The sequence below is a fragment of the Carassius auratus genome, chromosome 21, assembly GCF_003368295.1.
Source record: "Carassius auratus strain Wakin chromosome 21, ASM336829v1, whole genome shotgun sequence".
NCBI lineage: Eukaryota > Metazoa > Chordata > Actinopteri > Cypriniformes > Cyprinidae > Carassius > Carassius auratus.
The window spans coordinates 3364303-3390732 of NC_039263.1; the positions used below are offsets into that span (position 1 = coordinate 3364303).

Genomic DNA, 26430 nt, shown 5'->3' on the forward strand with positions numbered 1-26430 from the left:
CGTCTAGTCACGTAGCCTAATTAATATTCATAAGATATTAATTCACCATCTGGAATAATCTATTCGGCAGCTAGCAAACGCCCACTTACCAATGTCCACCTTTGAGCCAATCATATTCGGTTTTTCGGCGAACGTCACGTTACGTATTTAATATTCATGAGTCACGCGTTCCCATAGTAGTATGTGCGACTGCGTTGGGTTTTAATTAAATTAGAGTCGGTGAGCTGGGATAGGCTGGGAGTTCTCTCGGTCCAGACTGCAGGAAATCAGACGTGGACTATAAACCCGCAGAGACGGACAGACAAACACGCGAATGAGCAGAAGTCGATGCGGAAAACGTGATCAGATTTTGTGCCGTGGGACTGAACGCTACACTGTATCTAAAAGTCTGAGATTGTTGCAACATGCCACGGCGGACCGTACAAGAAGTAACTGTTCAAGACGTGCAAAAGAGAAGAAACCCCAACAAACACTATGTAAGTTGACGTCTGTAAAGATCTTTACTGATCTGTTCCTAACGTTCTTCCTCCTAATGAAAGTTTTAGTGATGTGTCTTTGAGATTGTTCGGTTGGTTTGTGTGAACAAAGGCTGGAGATGCGTTCAGGAGGATCGAGTTACACACCAGCACGACACGCCAAAAGAGCTGCTACTTCACAAGTATTTCTGTTCAGATATGATACACATGAAGTGTCAGATAAAGTCTGCAGACAGCAGCTGGTTAGAAGTCATCTGTACTGTAGTATCATGGAGTCAATCCAGGTGTTTTCACATCTGCATCAATGTAACAAAGACAGTGAAGTCCATTACACACACACACACACACACACACACAAGCATATGTGTTTATATATAGGCCTACTATCAAAAGTGCGTTTTAATGTTCAGTTTTCAGAGTGGGCGAGTGTTTACTAACTGCTGTACAAACTTATTCTGAGGACTTTGTTGATCCGCTGAGACTCCTCCATGTTTCTCCGGGCCTTTTGTCCTCTTCACCACACCCTTAAAGTTTTAACACCCTTAAAACACCCGTGAGCCCACTCTGCAGCACTCTGAGGTTATTCTTGACCGGTCTGGGATCTTAAATTGCTTTGTTTGTTTTTCCAGCCCAACAAATCCAAAGTTTTGTGTATTTTATTAAATTATTTAACAAATCAGAATAATAAAACTTTTTTTTTAAAACTTTAGAAGGTTTTCTAGACATGCTTTTTAATTATCGTTATGTACTGTACGTTCTTATGCTTTGTAGAAACCAGTTCATTGACATGAACATTAAACAGAAATGTAAAGAGAATGATCTTCTGAGATGTATTTCCAGGCCGATATCGATGGTTGATTAACAGCTCGTGTGATTACCAGTAATTGTGTTTTAACCCTTTAACTAGAGCAGATTATTACCATATTAAATGTAAATCTAAACCACTTTCTTGACACAAAATAGACATCATTTGAAAGCTTATAAACTCAGTAAGCCACTACAGCTCTAGGTTGTCAGTTTGATTTGTGCTCAATATTTAGACCTTTTTGTTTTCTGTACTTTGATACAGGGCTGAATTTCACTAAACCTGTCGAATATATGCCCCAGCCCAGTCACTCATATTTCGCTCACAAATCAAAAGATTTATGAAAATAAAGAAGTAAACAAGATGGGTTTTATTTGTTGTATTTAATTTAGTAGAATCTCTAACTAAAATTTTATATTATAAAAAAAAGAAACTAAAAGAATAGTTTAGATATGATATTAAGAACATTTAGAGGGAAATCTGCTTGGCGTTCAAATTACATTTAAGTGTATGTATTTATTTATAATTTGTTTTATTTTTTATTTCATTATTTTTAAATGCCATTTATTTATTTAAAAATAATAATATTGAAAATAAGAATAATAGTGTTTAAAACACTATGGTGCAATTTAGGATTTCTTTTTGATGAACAGTGCTTGATTGCAGAACTATTTGGATGTTATGCAAGGTGTGATTCATGATAAAATAAAACGCACACACAAATAAGAATGTCATCACTGAAATTTTAATGTACATATTTAGAAATACCATTAAATGAAAAGTAAAAATACAGAAAATAACTTAATCAACTGAAATACTTTTTTTATATACTTATTGACTATATTTATTGATATAAATTACTGGCCCCGTGAAGTTTTAAGCTTTTGAACATATTTGAAACTGTTTCAAATATTTAAAATACAGTTAAATAAGGCAGCACATGGCATAGTGCAAACCACTGAAGTAAACAAACTGATTTAAAGATCTTTATCTAAACTGACTGAAGAGGTATTTGAATGAGGAAGTGAGCAGACCAGTGCTGCACAAAGTGTCTGGTGCAGGTCACAGTTTGTAACTGGGAGGGGGGAGTGGAGAGAGACACCAGTAATCTTCTCAGCTGCTTTCACTATTCATAGTGAACGCTGAAAATAAAACCTATGTGAAAGGATAACATGTAAATCTTTTTTGGTGTCATGAAAGAATGATGGGAGTGACAACATTTCTCTAACTATAGATAATCTCATCTCATGCTGAGACCGGTCATGGCTAGCGTCTGTTGACCTGCACTTTATTACTACATTAGACCTAAAATGATCAAATAATATCATTCCACTTGGAAGAATCGGAAATGCATGCTTTAGTTTGTCGGTTGGAAAACTGACATCAGCATCTACTGTCAGAAATGGGAAATGCATGCAGTCTGAGCAGAAGTAAGGCTGGAAAATCCCCCTTAAAATCACACCAGCATGAATGCATCTGACTGTCATTTTTTTCCACAGTGAATTGCAGTGCATTCCAGTTATGCTTAATTTTATAATTTTGCCAGCATCTGTGTTCCTTGGAATCAAACCCATGACCTTGATTTGTTAGTGGCACGTTGAGCCCCAGGAACAGAAGCTGGTATGACGTCCACCTCATGAGCTTATTTTAGTTGTAATTCTGCTTCTGGGTTTTGTTACTGCATTTCCAGTTAGTATGCATCAGTCAGCTTTAAATAATAAAGCCACAAATTTACATTGTTCAGCTTTCTGTGTGCATTGTTGTCACTTTTTGTGATCCAGGTTTCAGAGAGTCATTGTAAACATTATTATCCTGAACTAGTGTTTCTCTGAGAGAATGCATTGTAATAAATACTTGAATCATTACTAATAGCCTGCGGCACACACTCTATAAAACACTGGGTTGAGTCATACTGATCAATACACGACCCTTGATTTGAGATGTGTGGGAAATCAACATTATGTTCCTAGAGAACGTAAAGTATTGCTGTATTTGTCAGACAAGCAGGTGAATGCTGAAGACGAACAAAATCCTCCCTTCCCCCTGTACTACATGAGCAGCTCTGTTAATAGTAAAACTGTTCTCAGTTTGGGTCATGTTAACATGAATGCAGCATGTGCCAGTTATCTTCCCATATTTAGAATAGTTTGGAAAGGTTTTTATCAACAAGAGAAGCTTTAGGCTACCTGCAGTTCTTTTGTCAAAATAACAGTTTGATGGTTCAGTGTTAGAAAATAAAATGTTAAATAAAATTATAAATATTATTTTTCTCCATTTTATGGTCAAATATTACAAAAGTAATATTCTAGTTTTTATATTTTACTACTACTAGTATTAAAACTAATACTAATTTATTAGTAGTATTTTTAATCATATTAATATTATGTTAATGATATATGATATTAATATTGATACACAATGAAAATATTTTGGCCAAATTATGCAGCCCTACAAACAAGTACAGCAAACTAGGATTTTTTTTAGTTGTCTTTTTTTTCTCTCTGCTTATATATATATATATAATTTTTTTTTTTTTTGTTTTTTTTTTTTGGTAAAGTGAACCAGCTGTCTAAAAATAAAGTAATTAATTTAGACTGTAAATTACAGTCAAAGCTACAATATGTGTTCAGATGAGATGTAGAGATGCACATCTCATTAGAGACACATTTAGGACACATTTATGGTGCTTCTGAATTCTTTATGAAGCTTGGAAGCTCCGGTTTCCATTAATTGAAGCTGCATGGAAAATATTACAAAGTACTGGTTTGAAATGATGAGGGTTAATAACTGTTGTAGTTATCTTAATTAAGTGAACAGAGTTGTGTGTAATAATTGTAAATCTTGTCTTAACTCTCCCTTTATCTCTATTTTCTTTTTTTTTCTTTCTTTTTTTACTGTAGGTTTACATTATCAAAGTGGCTTGGTCTGATGGCAGCACTGAGATCATTTTCAGGCGCTACAGTAAATTTTTCGACCTTCAGGTGAGTTTTGTACTAGTTCCAATATAATATTGCAATGATAAACATGTGAATCCAAGTATTAGCATCCTTTAAGCTCAAAGGAGAACTGAACCAGCATGGCTGTTCTTTTCCATTGAAACCTTGAAGAAGTAATGCCAACCCTGAGTTTGATGCCATGAGCAGAACTGAAAGCTTAGCTGTTGGAGAGATCAACATGGATTTCAGCGATGGCCACAGAAATGTTGAAGTGCATGTGGCAGGTTTAGAGGGCTGTTTTAGTGCTGTGACAGGAAAAGTCATCACATTGATGGCTCTGTAGAAACGTACTTAAGATATCTGACCAGACCAGTGCACTAGATAGAACAGTGGATCTCAACAGGTTTGGTCATTGAACACACATTTTTAAGCCACAACCCAACATGTTTTTTTTTAGAATTTTGACCTTATTCTTACATTTTAATTTTAAATATATAACTTGATAAAAAGTTTGCCCATACAAAATTTAAGGTTTGCTTGAGAAATCTTAGCCTGAAAGATGTTAATAACATGTTTTCAACATAATTGGCATGTAACTAGCATGTTGCTAGCTTTATTAACAAGTAACTAGCATGTTGTTAGCATGACTAGGAAGTGATTAGCATGTGACTAGCATGATCAGCAAAGTTGCTAGCCTGCCACTAGCGTTTTTCTAGCCTTGTTGCATGTTCTAGCATGTTGTTAGCATGATTAGTAAGTTTAAGCATGTTACTAGCATATTATTAGCATGATTAGCAAGTTACTAGCATGTTGCTAGCATGATTAGCAAGTAGCTAGCCTGTTCTTAGTATAATTAGCAAGTTACTTGCATGTTACTAGCATGTTTGCTAGCATGATTAGCAAGTAACTATCACTGTTGCCATGCAAACCAGCAAAAGAGAAAGATGCAAACATGTAGGCTGAGTAAAAATGTATCTGTATCTAGGTTGGTAAATAGCCTGATCTTGAGAGAGAACTGGTTTGGTTATTGAGACTGACGCGCAACGTGTCTGTTTGATTAGGGAGTGCACTGTTCTTATTCCATTCATTCGTATCATATTGTAGCCTAAGGTTTATATCATTGCCTTTTTAAATATATACAAAAAATAGAACGTGTATGATGTATTATTATAGGTGATATTACTCTTGCCAAGCTCTGATTTCTGAGAGATGCATGGAGAGGCAACAGCAATGCAGTGTTTGATTTGCGCTTTTTACATTCATTTACTTCACCCTCTATTACGTGACTTTAGAGGTCTGTGTATAATATTGCACTGATCCACCAGACTGTGCCAGCCTCAGCCGAATATTTAGGCAGAATTATTCTTTGTCCATTATTTGATTTTGAAGCCATTATCCATGCCATGCCAAATAAGGTATTCGGCTTCGGGCACACCCCTAATTATTATATTACATATTAAAATGTTACATGCAACATGGATAAAGTCCTAAAAAGTAACAGCTCCACACAATATTGCAATCCTTAAATTCATGTTGTATTTGCAAACTCCCACAGGACCTTGAGATCCTTAAAAGTTTGTGAAAATGAAAAAAAAAACATTTCAGGGTCCTGGAAAGTTTTTGAAAATAAACATACATTGAATCAGGTCATTGAAAGTGCTTGAATTTATTTTGTGCAAGAAGTTTTCTGGAAAAAAAAATCCATATTATTCCCTCTGGTCTGTTAATGTGTTATTTCGCCAACATTTTGTGGCCTGTGCACATAAGCTTGCTTGATTTATATTAGTTATGTGCATTTTACGTGTCAAGTGTTTCGTGCATGAGGTACTTTGTGTTGTACATTGCCATGACGTTAGAGTGACCAAATTTCCTCTCTTTCCCGGACATTTCCTCTTTTTTGGACTTAAAAAATGCATCTGGCCAGGATTTCTCAATTGCCCAAAATGTGGAATTTTTCTTTTTCTTTCTACAGTCTCCAGTGAGTTTTGGTAGTAGAGCGCTGCAAGGTACCGTTTTTTTAATCCCGCTCATACTGAATTTCTGACCATTATTGCCCGCTCCCGTGATTTTTGTATCCAATCCCTGCAAACTTGCATAATTTTAATGCATCAAGAAGCCCCTATCAATCCGCAGAGTATTTAAATCGTTTTTGAATCAGCCATCTCTCTCTCTTCAACCCATGATCAGTCAAATCTGATTCCAAATCTCGTTGAATGCAAGGTTGCCAAATCCAAAAAAAATTTTCTATGGCTACTTTTAAACTGTTAATGGGTTGATTTTCCCCATGGGTTAAAGGTTTGAAATGTTACTTAATTACATTTGACTAAAATGCTTATATTGAAACATTTTGTATTCTGCCAATGATAAAACTGTGCTGGATGTAAATTTTTGTGTAGGAGGGCCACTGGTAGAAAGCTTTTTAGATTTGTTTATTATCGATATGCATAACAGTGACTGTAAAATATGTATTTCAGGTATCAAAATGACATTTTCAGTTTTGATATTTGGGATATGGTCATTGCACTACTTTTGGCACTACTTTAACCACCAACCAACCAAACCCCAGCCCACCACCCGCCCACACCCACTGTCCTCTTTTTGGAAAACTAGAATATGGTCACCCTACGTTCATTCATGCCTGCACAAAACTACTAGGATGGTACCTCTATGTTTCACAGACACACCTGAAAATTAATGTTGAATTGCCCAAAGGCAAGAACAACTTAAAAGCATATTCATATATCTTTAAACTTCTGGTTACATGAGCCTAAGCTCTTTTCAATAAAATCCATGCTAAAGTTAATATCAGATCATTTTAGAATACAGTATAGTATGTATATTCTTCAGTTTTATGCAAAACATAAATACAACCATGTTGTCATATGGGCAAAAATAAATGAGAAAAAAAGCTCTTTGCCTAGTTGTGTTTGACACATGAAAACTGTAAAAATGTATCTTACAAGCAGACATGTGCTGCTATTCAGTAATGCGATATATCATAGTAATGACTATGCACGATATTGTTAACCTGGGCACTTCTAAATACCATGAATAATTATACATTTATAAATTATTCTGAATTTGGGAATCATTTTAAGAACACTTTTCCCATCAACTGGTCAAAACGCACAACAGCACTGTATGCTGCTTGAAAGACATGTTCTGCTCTGATGTAAACAAGCACGCATGAGAAGCACACAGGGAACACGTGAGAGATGAGCTGAATGAAAGCACATTCACTCTCTGACAGCAGATGGCGCTAAACTGCAGAAAATGCAGCCCTTACTCTGGAAACCCCATAAATAAAGCAATTGCTGCTTTCTAAAACATATTTAAATAATTTAAATAGCCATTCATATTTGTGGATTTGCTGTGTTGTTAATCACAGCGCCAATACGTAAATATTTAGATTCAATAGGCTAATCATTTTTGAACTTTATTTTTTTTAGCATTTTAATCTGGACTACAACATGCCCTAGATATTGTTTGAAAGTGCTTTGATTCTTTATTGTTCGTTCACACTTTACATTAGGGCTTCATTAGTTAGCATTAGTTAATTCATAATAACATAAACTGCCAATGAGATATTCTTATTTAATAACCAATTTAATACCAATATTTAATAACATGTTAAAATCTAAAGTTGCAACTGTTTTTTAAAGAGCTAACATGGACTAAGAGATTAATAACTTTTGTAGCAAATGTAGCTATTGCTCATTGTGAATGTTTATGCATTAATTAAGGTTCACTAATGAGATCTTATAAAAGCTTTAGCAATTAATCGCAACATGAAAATTTGATACCGACATATCTCGATGTGATTCCTCACGATGTAACCTCGCTCTCACTTGAAATGTGTCCCCACATTAAGTCCTTGAATTTGAGGGTATTGGACCTGGAAAGTCTTTGAAAGGTCCTTGAATTTGAAGTTATTCGAGGTGTGGGAACTGGGAACCCTGATTATGGTTAATGCATGCTCGATTAGTCGTTTGTTTCCAACAGTGCCGACTAGTGGTTGAAGTAGTCAATCACTCGACTAGTCTGTGCATGCCCTAATTTTTGGCAAATATAAAAACCTTTTCACACCAAAAGTGAAACGAATTAGCCTCTAAATTTATGTCCGTACAGTTGAATGCAGATGAAAATAAATTTCAACACACTTCGCCAATAAAAAAGACACACAAATGTTTGTCTAGACTCATTTTTGTTTATTAGTATGGTTGAACTGGATCATCAAAGGTTAGAAGCAAAGACATTGGTTAATAAAATGGCATTAAATACATAATGGATATTTGTGTTGTTTAACATTTTAATTATTACAGGTTTGCGTCATTCTGAGTTGCATCATTTTTATTCATTTAGAGGAATAATAAATCTGAGTGAGATGAATTAATGCATTATTCTTAATGCACTTTTTTTAATGAAGTGATAAAAAGCAGATGCAAATGTTGTTAAATTAAAGTTATTAAATACATAATTTCAATTTTTGGGTGAACCAACCCTTTAAGGCCTGGGACAGTCTTGCGCACTTACTTCCTGTCGCGGCCAAGATCGCAAGTGTGGGTATTTGGACAAGGCATTGCTATAATAATTGCCCCTTCTCCGGGAATTTGATTGACAGGAGATTTGACCAATCCGAACACATTATCTGCCATTTTTGTCTGACAAACCAATCAGACAGTAGAGTAGATTAATGTAGGTGGAAAAATGTGTATTGGCATCTTTCTGCATTTCAATCAAGATGCCTTCTGATGTTCATTCATGTTTATTTCATGTTATAACTAGTAAAGAGGAAGAGGTGATTAGTTCATGTATCACTTGAACTGAGGCCCTACAGCAATCGGTCACAACACATTAAAGACACAAAATCCAATGTATTCTATGAATAATCGAACCTGTGCGCTGTGAGCACGATAAAACCGATGACGGGACAAAAAAAGTTAGTTTAACTGCGGTGAGAGAGGGGTTTTATGTCATAAGATAATGTTAGAATGATGACACTTGACAAATAGCCTGACTCATAACATCTCATCTGATATTGAATTTGTGTTTTAAACTGCATTTGACAGAAGCTTTTCAAAATAAAAACCTCACATCAGAGCAACAGAGCTACATGTTGTTGTGGTTTCTTTGACCCTGTCTTGTGATCCACTTTTGGCTCATGACCCAGCAGTTGAGAAACTCTGGTCACGTAGCAATGCCTTGGATAGACAATATTTAATTGTCAGGTCTGTTTGCTTTGACATATTAAGAAAAATGTATACAACACAATAATATTGAATTGTAATGATAATAAATAAAAAAGCTTTGGCCTCTCGGTTAAAGTCTGTAAAACTTCCAGATTCCTGAGTCTGGTGTTTCTTGACAAAACCTGTTTGGACGCTCTGTCTTCGTAGTCACTGATGATTGGGACTTTTCCTGTTTTGATCAGAGAAATTTCACGAGTTGTGCAATGACATCGCATCCAGAATCACAATGTCCTAGAAATAACACTTGCTGAAAAGATCTCAGGTGTTCTTCTTTTCTACCAACACTTACTACACATGAGCACACTGCTCTTTTTTTTCTATTTTCTTTTGTGTAGAAGTATTCTCAAACGAAGTAAACAAATAAAATGCAATCAGAATGGAACAGATTTTTATTTTAGCTATATTTCTGCTTTCTATGTCTGTATTTAATTAGCTTTAAAGCAGTTTGTTGCAATTCGTTGCCTTCATAAATGAAACTTTGCAGTGGATCAAATTAAACCTATTCGTTTACCACAGCATTTCAGAAATAAATCGGCCTCTACCTTTTCTCAATTCTATTCATGGACTATTAATGTAAAGCTTTCATTAATTTAGTGCAAGTAAAAAAATAGGAATGCGTTTACATGTATTTAATAATTGACAAATATTAAATCAGAATCATAAATGAGTTTGCATATTAGATCTGTTGACAGTGATAATTCATATTAATAAGTGAGTTGAGATCACCAGTTGGAGGCAAGGCTGGTCCAAATTTATCTGAGCTTCCTGTGTGACGACGGTGTTCAGTTGTGCTGAATCTTCCTCTCTGTGGCAGCCAAAACTTTGCAAACAGTTTAGAACGGAAACCCACTATTATTAGAAGCACTCAGCACAACTGCAGCTATTCACCGAACTTCAGTTGACTTCAATGGTCAGAAATCCCCGCAGTGAGCTCTGCCACAGCTTCCTGAAAATGTTACGGGATATTTTCTCTGCTCGGCACTTCCACAGAAATATGAACCATATGGAAAAATACAGCCTCTTCAAACCGTCAACTCATAGCTCTATACATGTTTTCTATAATGGATTTTTGTGAAAATTGTTTATATATTGTATTTAATTTTATATATTTTTTATATATAATACTTATAATACTTATAATTTATTTACTAGTGAATGGGTCCAATCCATAAACATTAAAATAATTGTCCTATCCTCAAGACAGTATGCATGTTAACATGATATTTTTTTAAAAAGACAACAAAAAAACAGTTTTACATCATCGCCATGAAAATGATTATTATACTAAAATGCTGCATATAAAGCTTAACTTCTATTGAACCCGGAATATTCCTAATATTTATTTTGAATGACTACAAACATGTGTTAGCCAAGCAAAAACCTCCATCGCTCATTTGTTCACCATGACAATTGATATAAAAAACCTGTTACATGATTCAAAAGGAAGCTTCTGGTATGAATAACTTTGGTGAAAGTCATTTTGTGATCACTTTGATATAAATTGCTTTTTCTGTCACAATTTATGTGTCCACATTTTGAAAATGCAAATGAAAATACAATTTGTAATTCCATTTGAAAATAGTCCGGAAAATCCTTCCATACATTGCAATTAATGTAGTATAATAATGAATTTCAAATCTTTGGTGTTTGAATGAATCATTGTCACTGATGGCCATGCATTGACTCATTTTTCGTTTTTGAGGTCTCTCTCCTCTGACGCATGTTACTGCTTTAATGGCTTCTTCCTCAACTTTCCCTTCAGTTCTTTCCCTCCTTGCTGCTTTTTTCCTGTGTGGTTGAGGAACTTTAGTGCTGATGCAGCACATACTATAGCAGCAGTCAGGCAGGACGTGCAGAAGGTAAATAACACAACCACTAATGCGCTTGAGTAGTAAAGAAGATCATATGACACAGCCGTCTGAATGTGGTTACACCGTTTCATAGTTCTGGGGTTTCAGAGATTGAAGAATCTCTTCGTAAATGGTGAAATGCACCCTTTCATTCAAATAAGATTTGGGATTGCGAGGTTTAACTAGTATTTAATCCCATTTGAAGCATTACTTCTACTTCAATTACTCTTTCATAACAAAGTTTTAAATCTGAAAGTGCACAGTGTATAATGTTTTCATCTCTTAAAAGAAAGAGTTGACTCTGAAACGAGTCGTTTTTAAAACCAATCCCAAGCCGTTTCATGTTGACGTCAAAATGAAACATTAGCATATTGCACGAGCACATGTTGCGCATGCAGACCTGGGAAACTTGAATTTGTTGGTCTGAATGAAAATGCAAATTAATTATTTTCCACTAGGTGCCACTTTTGGGGAGATTTCCCTTTGCTTTCATCTTTCTTTGTCTAGCTTGTACTTATTTGAACAATGCTTGAAACTTGGTATGACGAGCACTTAACGTATTTTTTTGGGCTATAAGTCGCATCAGTCCAAAACTACGTCATAACGAGGAGGAGCACTGAGCAGCATAGGGCGCCCTCTTGTGGCTGGAGACGGTAATGTTCTCTCTTAGTTCATTTCTCTTGGTTTATGTCAAATTAATTTTGATAAATAAGTCGCACCTGACTATAAGTCGCAGGACCAGCCAAACTATGAAAAAAGGTGCGACTTACAGTCCGGGAAATACGGTACTGTGTCTGTTTGTTCTTGAAGCTGAATCGCTTGATGTATTGGAGAAAAGCATCTACTAAATGAATTAATGTAAATGTTTTCCTCTGTTTATGAGGCACAAAAGAGTACTCCTGTGCTGTGTGAGAGGTGCTGCTTCGGGTGTGTGGAAACCAGAGCAAAACCAGACAACCAGACCAAATTGAGTTGACTTTTGAGTCGTCACATTTATCCATGTCTGCTCTTCTCTTACACCCAGATTTTGACTTTTTTTTTTTTTTACATTTTATGAGATGTGCAGCAAATGTATGCCAGTTTATGACCCACCAGATAGATCAACAGGATATGTTACAGTTTAAATGTGCGCATCTAACCTCCCAACCACGCAACAGATTCGTTCTGAATGAAATTAATCTCTTCCTAAACCGTCCCTCCCTAACATTTTCATCTCGTTTTTATTAGTTGACGAAAATGTTGATTTTCTTCATAGTTTTTGTCATTCAAAACTAATTTTATTTTCATTGTCGTCTCGTTTTCGTCAGTGAAAAAAATGTTGTTGACACTTTATTCGTCAACGAAATGAACACTGGTCAAAACACACCATTCAAACATCAAATCCACTGACATCTACTCTCCTGTCTGATTTGTTTTTGACGGACAAAAATGGCAGATTCGGCATTAAGATTGGTCTAATCACCTGTCAAGTCAAGTTCCCTGCTAAGGGTTAATTACAATACAGTCTTGTGCTACATTGCACACTGGTCAAACTGTGTAATTGCAGGCCCTTACATTAGCTCATATGAGGTGACAGAATAACTATTCGACAAAAAAAAAAAATTATTATTTTTTATTTTTTTCGACATTGACTGACTAATTGTTTCAGATTTATTTGTAAAGTGTCATTAAAATGATGTACACTCGCATGAGATGAAGAATCCAGACAGATCAGTCTTTTGGAAGAAGCTTTATTTTATTCTCCTTGAGGGGCCACCATGTAGATGATGCATTAACTGAGTTACTACTCTCTTCTCAATCATACACGTTACTTTACATATAAAAGCAAACTAAATATCAACGGACACAATACTAAAGACAAAATAGATCCACAGATCTCTAATCAAACATGTAGTGCAGAGTGACAGTATTTCACACTAATGCTTATCTAGCAGTCCAAACTAAGAGTATCAGTGAAATAATTCTGTAATCCATCTCCATTTACTTTTATTAGAAAAGAAACCAAGGAGAGTCTGCTAAACTTCTCCTTTTGTGTTTTATGGGTGGGAAAAGTAGGTAAATCATGACCGAATTTTGGGGTAAATGATTCATTTAAAGAGAAAATGAGCAAAAGTAAAAGTTGTGTCATCATTTACTCACCCTCGTGTCATTTCAAACTTTTATTACTTCATTTCTTCTGTGGAACATAAAACAGGATATTATGAGCAATGTCTTATATTTTCCAGTCAGTAACCAAAACTGTTACCAGTATTTTTCATAATACACATTTTCATTTGTGGGTGAATAATCCGTGTAAAGGATAGCTTTGTGTTGTCTGGGCAGTCTGTGACCCGGTCAGTGTTGTCAGTGAATGTTATGGTGATAAACAGCATCAGTAATGGTGCTGGAGCAGGAAATGACCTGTTTCCATCAGGATACCTCTCACAGGATGCCTACATCTCAGTGAGGATTTGACCATAAAGAAAAAAATCAATTCTTCCTTCCTTTTCCAACCCAATGCTATTTCACCAAGAGTTAGAAAAATCTCTGAAATATTACAAAAGATTTATTCACAGTTTATCAAGATTTAACAGTAAGTTTTAGTTCTTACTAAATAAATGATTTAACATACACACACAGCTGCTTTGTTTAGAACTAGTTTAGTTTAAATAGACAACGTAACTGGCTATATTATATTATTATATATATTTTTTAATCCGTGGACCATTACACACTTTTGTGCTTCCATTTGTTTTGACATCTTTGCAGTTATTCTTGCAGTGGAAAACTGTAACGAAGCATGAGTAGGTGTGTCCAAATTTCGACTGGTAGTGTGCCCTCTGTTTTTGTCATTATGATATGTAAAGTAGTGCCCTTACAATGGAGGCTATTTATGTATCTCGCCGGTCCACTGCGGTCTATTAAATGCCCACATGCATTGTTCTGGAGAACGCTGGACTGTAGAGTCCTGCATTATGAAGCTGTCAAGTTTTATTTGAAAAATTTGAATACAGCGATATGGAGAAAAAAAAATGTAATCTCAGAAAATTCTTTGTTATGGACCCATGCAGCTCATTTATTGTGCCGAAATGTAAGCGTTTTATCTGTGTGCTGTCATTCTGATGGCGCTGACTCACACTAGAAGACATTGTTCTTCAGCTTAATAAATGAGCCGACAACACTAAAAGCTTTGTCTGGCAGAATGACGTATCCCTTTGCTTCGTCATTGTCTCGAAACAGACATGAGTGAGAACTAAGGCACCATTAAGGTTCAGCGTTTAAATGTGTGCATTCCTTTGGTGTTTACAGAGAAAGTGTATGTTAAAAACCAGAGAGCTTTTTCATTATATCTGTTGGTTTTATTTGTTTTATTAGACAATACAGATGTCTTTTATTTGAATGCACTTCCAGATCAGACACATGACATCATGCAGTCCCCCTCATTAAGTCTACATTACAATTATGAGCAAAATGTAATAAATGTCCTAAAATGACCAACGTAGACTCATTAGAAGAACCAAAATATTAGCAAAACATCAAAAACCTACCTACCTACCCAGATTTTCAATTAATAAACCCTTATTACTGTGTGATTCACAACTTGACCCCAAAACCCTTTTATTGTAGTATGTTTTGTAAACTAATATATTTTGTTAATTGCATTATATAGCCAGCTTTATATTTATGGATTTTCTAATATAGTTAACGTGCTCTGTAGTGCACCTGGTGCAACATTGAACTTGTATTGCAGATTGATTTAAAGACTTGTAAAAACAAGCTGAAATGGCATGGTTGCTTTAGAAAATGTGTGCGTGTGTATTTGCTTTTGCTAACAGTATTGTTTAGATTTATGGTCAAGTTTAATGTAGGTTGAACATTTTCAAATTAATAGAACATTAACCTTTTAATGCTGCTGATTTCATTGTGTTAAGTATTAGAACCAGCAATTATATTTCAGTGCATTTCCCCTGTATTTGAGTGTATCGAAAAAGTATCGCAATTCTTGACTAGGTATCGGTATCGAAACAATAATTTCGGTATTGTGACAACACTACATAATAAAATGTTGCCAGAATCACGTTCATTTTATTGAATGACAGAATAACTGTTCAAAGCAGTTTCAAAATTTTCTGGAAATTTAGTGGAAATGAGCTTGTTGAAAATTGACTAATAAAATGACTAATTCACTAGGGAATTAATAAGTGTCTGCATTATGGGTAAAGGTGGGCCTTTAGAACTACAGTCAGGTCCTGAAGTATTTCAGACACTGACTGAGTTTTTGTATTTTTGCCTTTTATACACCTCTACAAGCCAAGTATGCTTTACCTGTGCACACCATTGATGTTGTATTGTATGCAATTCTCAAAGTATTCACAAAATGACAGTTTATCGGTAAATCCAATATTACAAAACCGATATCTGATTATGGTAAAAATGCTTAAATATCGTTAACATTATCGTTAAACCGATATATCGGTCGATCTCTATTCAAGACTTTTTGATGGCAAAGAAATGGAATATTCTTTGATGGCCAAGTCAATCTGATCAACCTGATCTCAGTCCAGTAGAGCATCCTTTTCAGTTACTGAAGACAAGACTGAAGGCAGAAAAACACACAAACAGGCAGCAACTCAAGGACCTGGCGAAGCATCTCCAGGGAGGAAGCTCAGAATTTGGTGATGTCCATGGGCTCCAGACTACAGGCAATCATTAACTGCAAAATATTTTCTTCCAAGCCTTAAAACTGTGCTTATATTTACAATCATGTCACCTTTTCTCCAAATACTATTGAGCCCCTGAAAATGCAAGTACTTTGCTTAAAATGGCTCTTACTCCTAAATGGTAAATTTTATATATTAATGGAACCTCTTAAAAGCTTAAAGCTGAAAGTCTTCACTTCAACCACATCTTGATTGTTTTATTTCAGATCCATTGTAGTGATGTATAAAAGCAAAAGTACAAAAACTCAGACAGTGTCCAGAGACTTCCGGACCTGACTGTAAAGCACTGCTTTGCTGGAAAACGTTGCTAAGCGGATGAATTCGAGCCCTGCTATAGTCATCAGTGCATGATTGTGTAAAATGCACATATGATCTACTTCAACGCTACACTTTGGAAAGGCACAGGTGTGATTTCATCGGTCCACAGCTGCTTTTGGACTGGAATAAGGACCTGGCTGTAACCAAAATGCAACAGATGGGAGGAAAATGTTAATTGGTGCCAGCAAATGAAAATAACGTATAGCTGCCTGCGAGTGAACGTTACGGGGCATTCAGGACCGGAGTATAAACCGAGGGAAAATGTTCCACTATGTCAGTCTGTCTATGTAGAGCAGGCCACGCATACAGATCAGGAGGAGGGGGAACAAGCATTTGTTGAATGCATTATAATCAGCAACCGCTGGTGCTTTACTGCAAAATCACATTTAGTTTTGCTCTTTCACTATCCAGTCAATAATTCGAGTCCACTACATCCAGTTCTGCTCGGAAATGTTACACTGCAAAACTAAAATGAGTTGCCACTTCACACTGATGTTAAACTTTTCAATATTATTGTTCTCCAGATGGAGCTTCTGGATAAATTCCCTGTGGAAGGTGGACAGAAGGATCCAAAACGCAGAATCATTCCCTTTTTACCAGGTAAACATCATTCCAGAATGCACCTTTCTATACACATATTAAAGTCAATTCAGAGTCAACGGAAATTAAGTTCAATTATTTTGGCACAAACCAATCCAGCAGCAGAATCAAGATCCTATGAACGACCAAGAGCTAAGATTTCAAGTCACATACTGAGCGACTGGCATTTAGATGATTGAAAATGCTACCAAATGGATTTTTCCGTACATTGTAGACCTCGAGCACAATGGTTTGACTTTGTGAAGTATATGCAGGATTATCTTGGCATCACTTACAGCAGGTCCAGGATGTTACCATTGATTAGTTTAGACTGAACACCTGGCTGTAATTAAGCTGCCTTGTAAGTTTGATTGCTTGTGGATTCGACCATCTACGAACAAGCACCCAAATGTTGTCTTACATCCCAGCACTTCATAACCGTTTAACTGACTCAGCATTTGTCTGCAATCTACACAGAAACCCCTGTAATTATCTGAGCACCATGTAGACCACTCAACATTCATTAGTGAGCTTTGCAAACACACTCGTTAAAGACGTCCATTAAAAACAGATACAGACAACAAGACAAGTCTTATTTGTGATTGGGGGTTGGATACAGGGGGGTTCGGTTTAATAAAGAAGATGCATTTAATTTAAAATCTTGAAGAAAAAACATCTAATGGTTTCATCCGCTTTAAAAATTCATCATGTTCTAATAAAGAATTCAGATCTGATCTGCTCAACCTTATGATATTATTACTTTTCCAAATGATTTGGAGGATGTAAATGTTAGCTGTAAATACAGAGCATTTACCCAACACTAATGCAAGGTGTTTTTCAACCTCATTTCTCTGATGGTGCCATGACCCGGGGCCTTGGGTGGCAGTCTTGTTGTTTTCCCACATGTTTCACTTTATGTTTGTACTTCTTTCAGCTAAAATGGACCACAGTATATGGTTTTATTTCAGCAGGATGTGAGTCATAAAACTTAAGAGGCTCATTTGTGTTCATTTCTTGGTGCTGTTTTATTGGCCACAGTCTTTGTTTGGGCAAGTTTCATGCTTGTGGTCTTCCAGCATCTGATAAAATGGTTATAAAGCATGAAGGGACATTCCCAGAAGTTTCCCTACATTGTATTTCAAACCCTGTGAAGAGTGCTGATGAATTTGAGAATGAAGATGCCGGTGAATTCAGGGTGTGTTTGTGATGGTGTTTGTCTTTATTTGTTAAACAGGAAAGATTCTCTTCAGAAGAAGCCACATCAGAGACGTGGCCATGAAACGCCTGAAGCCCATAAACGAGTACTGTAGGGTAAGATAGGACACACAACAACCATCTCACCTGTTACGAGCATTAATTTTACACCACAAGATGAACCCTGTTCAATATTTTTATTTACTATATTTCAAAACACAGCCCAGTCTATGCTGTAGAAGTCATCCTAAATGTCCCTCATGTCACCCCGACACTCATGACTGTTTTTGTTCAGTTAAACACAGAAGGAGACATTTAGCAGAATGTCCAAGCTGCTCTTTCCAGTAAAAAAGGACATAAGTGTGGTTCAGTAGCTGTAGCTCTCAAATCTCATTGGCTGCAGTATACTGGGAGTGGGCGGAGTCACACACTCAAACAAAAACAGACATTCCGACACAAAACGCACATTTCAAAGCAGAATAACTGTTTTCCAGAGAAACAAGCTATGTGAACCTTGTTTCCTAAATACATGTTGTATTTTTATACTTCAGTACAGTCAAATTTAATTTCTGTGACCAAAGCTGTATTTTCAGCATCATTCCTCCAGTCTTCAGCGTCACATGATCTTCAGAAATCAGAATAATATGCTGCTTAAGAAACATTTATATTATTGATTTTTATTATCAAAGACAAAAAAGTGCTGCTCAATACACTGTCATGTTTCAGGATCTTCTGAACAAAACATTAGCAAGGAAGGCTAAGTTTTTTGTAAAATGGAAGTATTTTGTAACATTTAAAAAGTCCTTACTGTCGTTTTTGATGTACTAAATGCAACCCTGCTGAATAAAAGTATCGATATCTTAAAAAAAAAAAGGGATTCCAAACTTTGAAATGGAAATGTAGATATTAGCATTCAGCAAACTCACCTTCTGAAAGAACTTCACAGAGATATTTCAGAGTGGTAAGCAGAAGCAGGTTAACTTCAGAGAGATCCTGTATAAACTCTTCTGCTTCAGGACAGTTTTTCTACGGTGGTCTGTGCTGGGAATTGAATTTCCTCAACATTAAAGACTGTTCCGTCTTAAGTAACTGTCAGGCTTTTGGTGGAAGGGTTAAAGAGGGGAAAAAAAGCCAGGAATCCACATTTGGCAGCGCAGTGTCTGCTTCAGGGCTGAGTTAGCCTTCGTCAGCACATCTTGGCTCTTTGTTGACTTTTTAAAGGGCTGTTTCTAAAGGAAACTGCTTTGCAAAATGTTGCTTCAAGTTTTTTTCTTTCTTTTTTTTATTTTTTGAGGGTGCCCATGTGATGGGTCATGATCTGTGAAGGAGGATTTCAACTCTCAAAACAGTTCCAGTAACTCAAAGCACTGCTCACTTCCCAGAGACCTGCTGTAAACAAGCGGTCATCATCAGCCGATGAATCAGCTGGTCACACTCCTTTTAAATAACAGCATTTCATAGTTTCACAGTATTTCCGGTTCGGTGCTACTAAATGTACAGAATTACAGCAAAAACATAAATCTATATGTAAACTATATAAACATACAGTTCAACCACTGCAGTGGGATTTATGAATGACTTTAGGACCCTAAATAACTGATTCCAGTGGCTTGTTCTGATCAGTTAATTTTAATATAGACTTTATAAATCAAACTGAAGGAACAAATGGCAAATTTCTCTTCAGTTGCATTAAAAAATTGCATACTGAGTAGCATTGCTGCTTGTTTCCACTATGGAATAAAAATAAATAAAAAAAATAAATAAATAATCTCACTTATTTTCTTCTTCTCCAGAGTTCTCCAGCATGATACATATTTGCATAGTATGTGTTACAGTGTCAGAATTGCTTAGAATTGCTTGTTACAATGACTTTTTTTAAACAAACATTTAGTTTTTACATTATTAATCGCAATTGCAAGTGCATATCACTCTCAATTCTGAGAAAAGAGAGAAATAAAAAAAAAGAGTCCGAGATAAAAAGTTGCAATTACTTTTTAGATTTTTAGTTTTTATCCCATTGCTGATATTGGCTTCTGTAGAGTCTCTATGAATTCAGACATACTCATCTTTTCACACATGGCTTTTCATCTGCTCTATATCTAAAAGAGCAGTCATATTTGGATGCAGGCTTGATCTTTTCAGTCTGGTTGCTAACTGATCATAAAGTCAAGTTGCCAGATAATTTCCAAATTCTGTCTAGTAAAATGGATATTTTTGCTTTTGAAAAGAAAAAAAAGACTAAAACAGGGAGACACAATATAATTCACCCAAACCCATCCATGAGGTCAAGAGAGGACTAGAATCTGCTGCTCAAGCCATTGATTTTCGCAGAGCGTTGCTGATTGATGGCGGGTCACTGATGATGTCATGCAGACAGTGAGGTCATGTGATCCACCGCCTGATGCAGTCATGTGTTAATAAACATCAGCTGACCGGTTTACTCCAGAAACGCTGGAGCAGATCTATATCAACTGAGGTGAAAGATCAGAAATGCCATTAAGATATTAGTTTTGTTGGCTGAATGGAGGTCAATCTGGCTTGAAAAATAAGGCATGTTAGCAATTGCTTTTTGGAAAATCTGATTTTTTTTTATTTGTGAACCGTTAGGGGGAAAAAAATACTTATTTTAAATAATTTATTTGGTTTTGCATGAAAATTAACCATTTAGCCCTATAAAGCCTGACATATGAAATAAATCATAAAAATCGAAGGACATTTATTTATTGAACGAACAAACATGCATATGTACGTACGTACATAAATCATTTAATTTGTTGTTTTGTTTTTTTGTTCTTTAAGATACATTTGGCTTCATGGCTCATAAAGTATGATACAGGAAAATATAGAGCTCACACTCAACACAGTTTTATCCAGAAATAAAAGCAATTAGGAACAGATTCTAATATTGTTATGGCCAAAAGTAAGATTGTTGTAATGTAATTCAGTATAGCAGATCCTGAAGTATAATGATATGAATAAAAGTTATGACTTGATATCTACACTATACTTACATGAATATAGTCAGATGATATTAAAATGCTTAGGTTTATGATCAAACGTCTGAGGGCACAATATATAATGCAGTACAATATAATGCAATGATGATGATTGAAAGATGAACAAATAAACGTTCCCCAAAAGAAAAATGAATGATGAATAATCAAGTATATTTTGGGGGGAAAAGTTACTGGTTACACATTAGATTGGGAATCACACATTCATGGTTAATTAAGAGTTTTCCCTCGATTAATTCTTAATTTATTGATAGTTGTTGTAATACTTATGTTTAGGTTTTGGGCTGGTTTAAGAGATCTAGAATATAATCATGCATTAATATGTTTCATGAGAACTAATAAACAGTCAGTATGCTAGTGAACAGTGTTGATCATTTATAAACTTGAGTCACGTATAATAGGATTAAACTTTAAAGATACAACCGGATGCCACTCGCAGAGTTCGGTGTTATTTAAATAGTAGAGTATATAATGTGTATATACTGATAGTGAACAATGACATGCCCTTCTGTGGTGATCTAGATGATCATTCATCTCTTTCTGTCTCTCACACACACACACACACACACACACACAGAAAACAATCCCGGTAATGCACCACCCAATAGAGTGCTTTTACTATAATTGGCCGTCATAGATCAGTGTCCTCGGGGAATGCTAATGAGCGGAGAGGTCAGGCACTGAACCCTGGGGACGCATTCATCTGTGGACATCCCTGGAAATAAGACCCATATTATCATCCGGTCTTCATGCAAACATCAGCCTCGTCCCTTATCACTTCAGCCATTCGAAACACCCTTTCCTTTGAGAAGAGTGAGCGCTGGTCCAGTAGTGATCGGTGATCTCGTGTTTAAAAGCCAGGTTAGAGACGGCCTCCTTGAGCAGATGCGTTCGAGTGTGTGCATTTTAATATTGCAGTCAGGTCAGCCGTCATAACTCAGAAGGGGACGTTCGTCTGAAGGACACTGAGGCAGCACTCAGCTTTATTAAATTAAAGCTCCTCTGCCAAAATATACAACGGCAAAAAGCATCTTCTGTCAGCCGCTTTATTAGATGTGGGACTGGAGCTGAAGTGCAGAAAGCAGAAAGAGCTTGCCATCAGCCTCATGTCATGCCCTGATATTAAAACACAGCATTGAGATTCACAGCATGACGTGCATTTAAGAGTGTTCGGTGTTCAAATAAAAGAGAATAAATACAAAATAAATGCATGACTCCCAGTTTCTGTTTTGTGTAAATGTGTCTGTTTTTATGACTTTTGCATGCTATGCCATAGTATTAAAAAGCATTTGGTACATGTATGTATATAAATGTATATTATGGATTATAATCTAAACAACTACTTGTGTTTGCGTCATCTTTTTTTCAGAAATTGAATGACTAGCTCAACATCTTCTACTTCTGGATGTGTGAGTAATTGTGCATGTTTCCCCTCAGGCCCTGATCCAGCTGCCAGTGTATATCTCCCAATGTGAGGAGGTTCGCTTGTTCTTTGAGACGCGTCCTGAAGACCTGAACCCACCCAAAGAGTACGTTTACACGCGCACACACACACACACACACACACACACACACACACACACACACACACACACACACACACACACACACACACAGATATTCAAAATCAGTCAAAGTGACACAGAGAACTATTGAGGGGATGATTAATAAATCAAATAAATCAACATATATAGCCACTTGCCTGTACAGCTCACCAAATGAACAATTGGGTAAAAAAAAAATATATATATATATATTCTTGTCTTGTATAAACACATATTTATTCTGTGTGATTATTAATAATAATAATAATAATTATTATTATTATTATTAACATTAAATGTAATATTATAATTGCAACACATTTGATTTAAATAAACATTAAATGAAAAAGGTATTTTTATTATTTTTATCTGGTTTCATTTGTTAAAGTACAAAAAAAGAACTAAATAAAAAATGAAAAAATAAAAACCTACATAGTAAAGAATTAAAAAAACAAAAATGACACTTATTACTTAAACTTTAACAAAATGAAAAAAAAAAATCAAATTCAAAATATCAACAACACAACATATAATAGTTAATAAATGATACTGATATAACAAATAATAGTAGTGTGGCATGGTTCTAAAACTGTCTTTACATTCAGAAAGAAGCAGAACCTGATCATCTAACTTGCATTTCTTGATTTTCAGGGAACCCAGTGGAAAAAAGAAATCAGGTAAGGAGCTGATGTTGGTGAGTTTGAGTTGAATTAATGAGTTGTGATTGAGTGGTCAGTGCGCCCTCTTCTGGCCGTGCACTTCATTGAGGTTTCATTTGAGCTCCAGACATGCAGCTCGCTCCCTTCACTGTGGATGCTTTCGTTCCTTTGTTACCTGAACCTTTCCACCTCCGCCCTCACTCCTGCTCTCATTCATGTTCCCTCATCAGGCATTGTGGAGCGAGCGACTTCTTTCCGAAAGAGAGGTAGTAACAGATACTTGCTTAGCCGTGCTCTGTGTGTGTGAGCCGGGTGGGCAAGGGCTAAGCTTTGGTGTGCATGGCGGTGTGGTGGTGGTGGTTTACTGGAGGACTTTAGCAGATAGTTTAGTGTGACTGGAATAGTTCTAGTGTTCCTTTGGTGGTGGTGCTTTAGCAATAAAGCAGCAGTTGATGCTAACTTTTCTTCACAAGGTAAAAGAGAGCAGCACTTAAATGAACACAAATGCATTCAAAACTGATTGAAGAATTGCATAATTTGACATGTTTTGTGAAATGCAATGTAGTTTATTTAACACTGCAATGTTATAAAAATAAAAATGGGAACACATTTGATAACTTTTTTTATATTGTAGTGCAGGACGGGTGTTTTCTGTGCTCTTTTGAGTTTATTGTGCTCTCTTCAACCTTGTGATTAAAAATGTTCGTCAAGGCTCGAAAGATTTTTGTAATCATTTCTGTGATTTATGTAGTCATTAAAAACTGTAAATGCTTTAGACGATGTGCAGCTTCTGTGTAGAGCTCAGTAGAAATCTGTGAATGATTTCAAAATATCTGTCTATAGGAAACATTACATTTTCATTTACTCACCTTTATGTTGTTACTACTTTCTTTCATTCGTTCTACAGAAAATGAGAAATTTTAAATCTTGCACATGAAGTAATTATACCTATAGAATTTATATATAAAATGAAACCTGGGAGATTTCTGGCCTTTCATTGAATTTACATAACTAAAACTTGACACCGATTCAAAAAGTTAATAAAAATGTTTTCTGAAGAGACACAACAAAAGGAACAGATTTAATTAAGAAATGTGTTCTCATATAAATCTTGACCTATGCTCATAAAACATGATAAACAGAAGCTCAGACATGAAAATGCACATATTTGAGCTCTTCTGAATATTAATGTTGTGATGTTTTATGATTTTTTTTTTTCGTCTCATGAGGACGGTCAATCAAAAATATCTTCATTTGTGTTTTGAGGATAACATCTTTTGTGTTTGGTGAGTAAATGGGAAGAGAATTTCCTTTTTGGGTGAAATATCCCTTAAAGTTGTAAACGTACACACATAAAATGTGCATCTAAGATGATTTTGAGAGAACGTCGTGGAATCATTCACAGAAATGGGCAAATCAGTTCAGCAGAGACACAAAAGAAAATCTGCTTCTTCAGTTGATTACATTTTGATATTCAATCACGAACTAATCTTCATGCACTGCACCGGTGTTCTTCACTCCATTAATTCTACTGTTTTGGGCTCTAGTAAATGTGCTTTGCAGTGTATTTTGTGGTCATTATTAATTGCACTCTGCTCCATGTTAGCGGTGTTTGACTCTCAGCACTAAACGCTCTGATCACGTCTCTTGTTTCTTCTCCTGGGACTCCTGCAGGAGGAGACTCGTCGTCAGCAGACGCGCTGCTGCTGGAGCAGTACGTGGCCGTCACCGACTACGAGAAGCAGGAGAGCTCTGAGATCAGTCTGTACGTGGGGCAGGTGGTGGAGGTGATCGAGAAGAACGAGTCTGGTAGGAGCCTTCGCTCTTAATGTCTGTCACGCAGGATATAAACATGCAATTCTGACTTTCTGTGAGTTTGTATGTTGCAAATCTAACTTTTTTTTTCTATTGTGAAATTTAAACTCAGAAAGTGGGAGTTATAAAGTCCAATTGTAGACTGATTTTCTGCAATTGCAATATCTTGCAATTCTAATTTTTTCTGACATTTGTGAGTTTGTATCTCACAATTCAATTTATTTTTCTTGCAATTGTGATCTATATCTTGCAATTCCGATTTTTTATTTTTTTTTGTGGTAGAATTGTGAGATTTAAACTCATGAATTGCAAGTTATAAAGTCAAATTCTGATTTTATTACAATTGTGAGTTTGTATCTTGAAATTATAACTTTTTCTTAGAATTGTGAGATCTGATAAATAGGCAGTTATGGGGTCCAGTTATGAGGGAAAAAAAAGATTTTGTTGGTTTTCTTACAGTTGGTACAATTCTGACTCGACTCAAAATTGCATGTAATAAAGTCAGAATTGTGAGATATAAACTCCAACCCACAGGCCCAAATGTTAGTTTATATCCCTGGTTATCCTGTATCAGTCAGTTGATATTTACATTGATCATCATCTATTATATATGAGATGTTAAGGCCGTCACCTGAAGCAGCCGCTGAACAGTAAGCCCCGCCCACTTGTCATCATTACTCTCCTTCCTTTCTGATTTCCTTCTTTTCCCCGTCTGATGTCCCAGGGTGGTGGTTTGTCAGCACTGAGGACGCTCAGGGATGGGTACCAGCCACATGTCTGGAAGTTCAGGATGACCCGGATGATTTCTCTCTCCCGGCTGAAGAAGGTAGAGTCTCCTCATCATCAGTCTTACTGGAATCAAATGTCCTCTGGTTTATTCAGATTTGATGATCTCCACAGGTGAAGTGTGTCATTTCTTTGAATGCTCATTTACTGTCCAGAAACTATAAGAAGGATAACTAGAAGCAAGTCATTCATGCATTTTGTGGCACTTTCACTACATTTCTCGGTTTGAAATTCCCATTAGCGATTCTTCAATGTTTGGAAATACAACTTCCAACATATTCCCAATACTTTTCATTCCTTTTACCCCCCAAAAAAAGGTTTGAATCGTTGTTTTTACAAACAATGGACATTTTTTTCACACTGCAAAGAGTATCTGTCTTGTTTTTAATTTCAAATGTCTAAAGATTATTAAATCAAGATGCAATGATTTGAGAAGTAAAACGACTTGAGACAAGAAGTCTTGTTTTCTGAGAAACTGGTCATAATGAAAGCGAGTTTATGATTT

General features: G+C 35.9%; 1 protein-coding gene across 5 annotated transcripts in view; it reads left to right on the forward strand.

The window, feature by feature from the left end:
* Positions 1–190: 190 nt before the first annotated feature.
* LOC113038230 (SH3 and PX domain-containing protein 2B-like) overlaps positions 191–26430 on the forward strand; it is a 32425-nt gene continuing 6185 nt past the window's right edge. For 2 of the 5 annotated variants that reach the window (XM_026195502.1, XM_026195504.1), the window contains exons 1-9: positions 192–476; positions 4182–4262; positions 16859–16934; positions 18148–18224; positions 22559–22650; positions 23317–23342; positions 23555–23590; positions 24999–25133; positions 25864–25965. In XM_026195502.1, the coding sequence (XP_026051287.1) occupies positions 405–476; positions 4182–4262; positions 16859–16934; positions 18148–18224; positions 22559–22650; positions 23317–23342; positions 23555–23590; positions 24999–25133; positions 25864–25965 (697 nt within the window). In that variant the 5' untranslated portion in view covers positions 192–404. Of the gene's footprint in view, positions 477–4181; positions 4263–16858; positions 16935–18147; positions 18225–22558; positions 22651–23316; positions 23343–23554; positions 23591–24998; positions 25134–25863; positions 25966–26430 lie in introns of all 5 variants that reach the window. The other 3 variants (XM_026195503.1, XM_026195505.1, XM_026195501.1) reach the window with 2 other exon arrangements.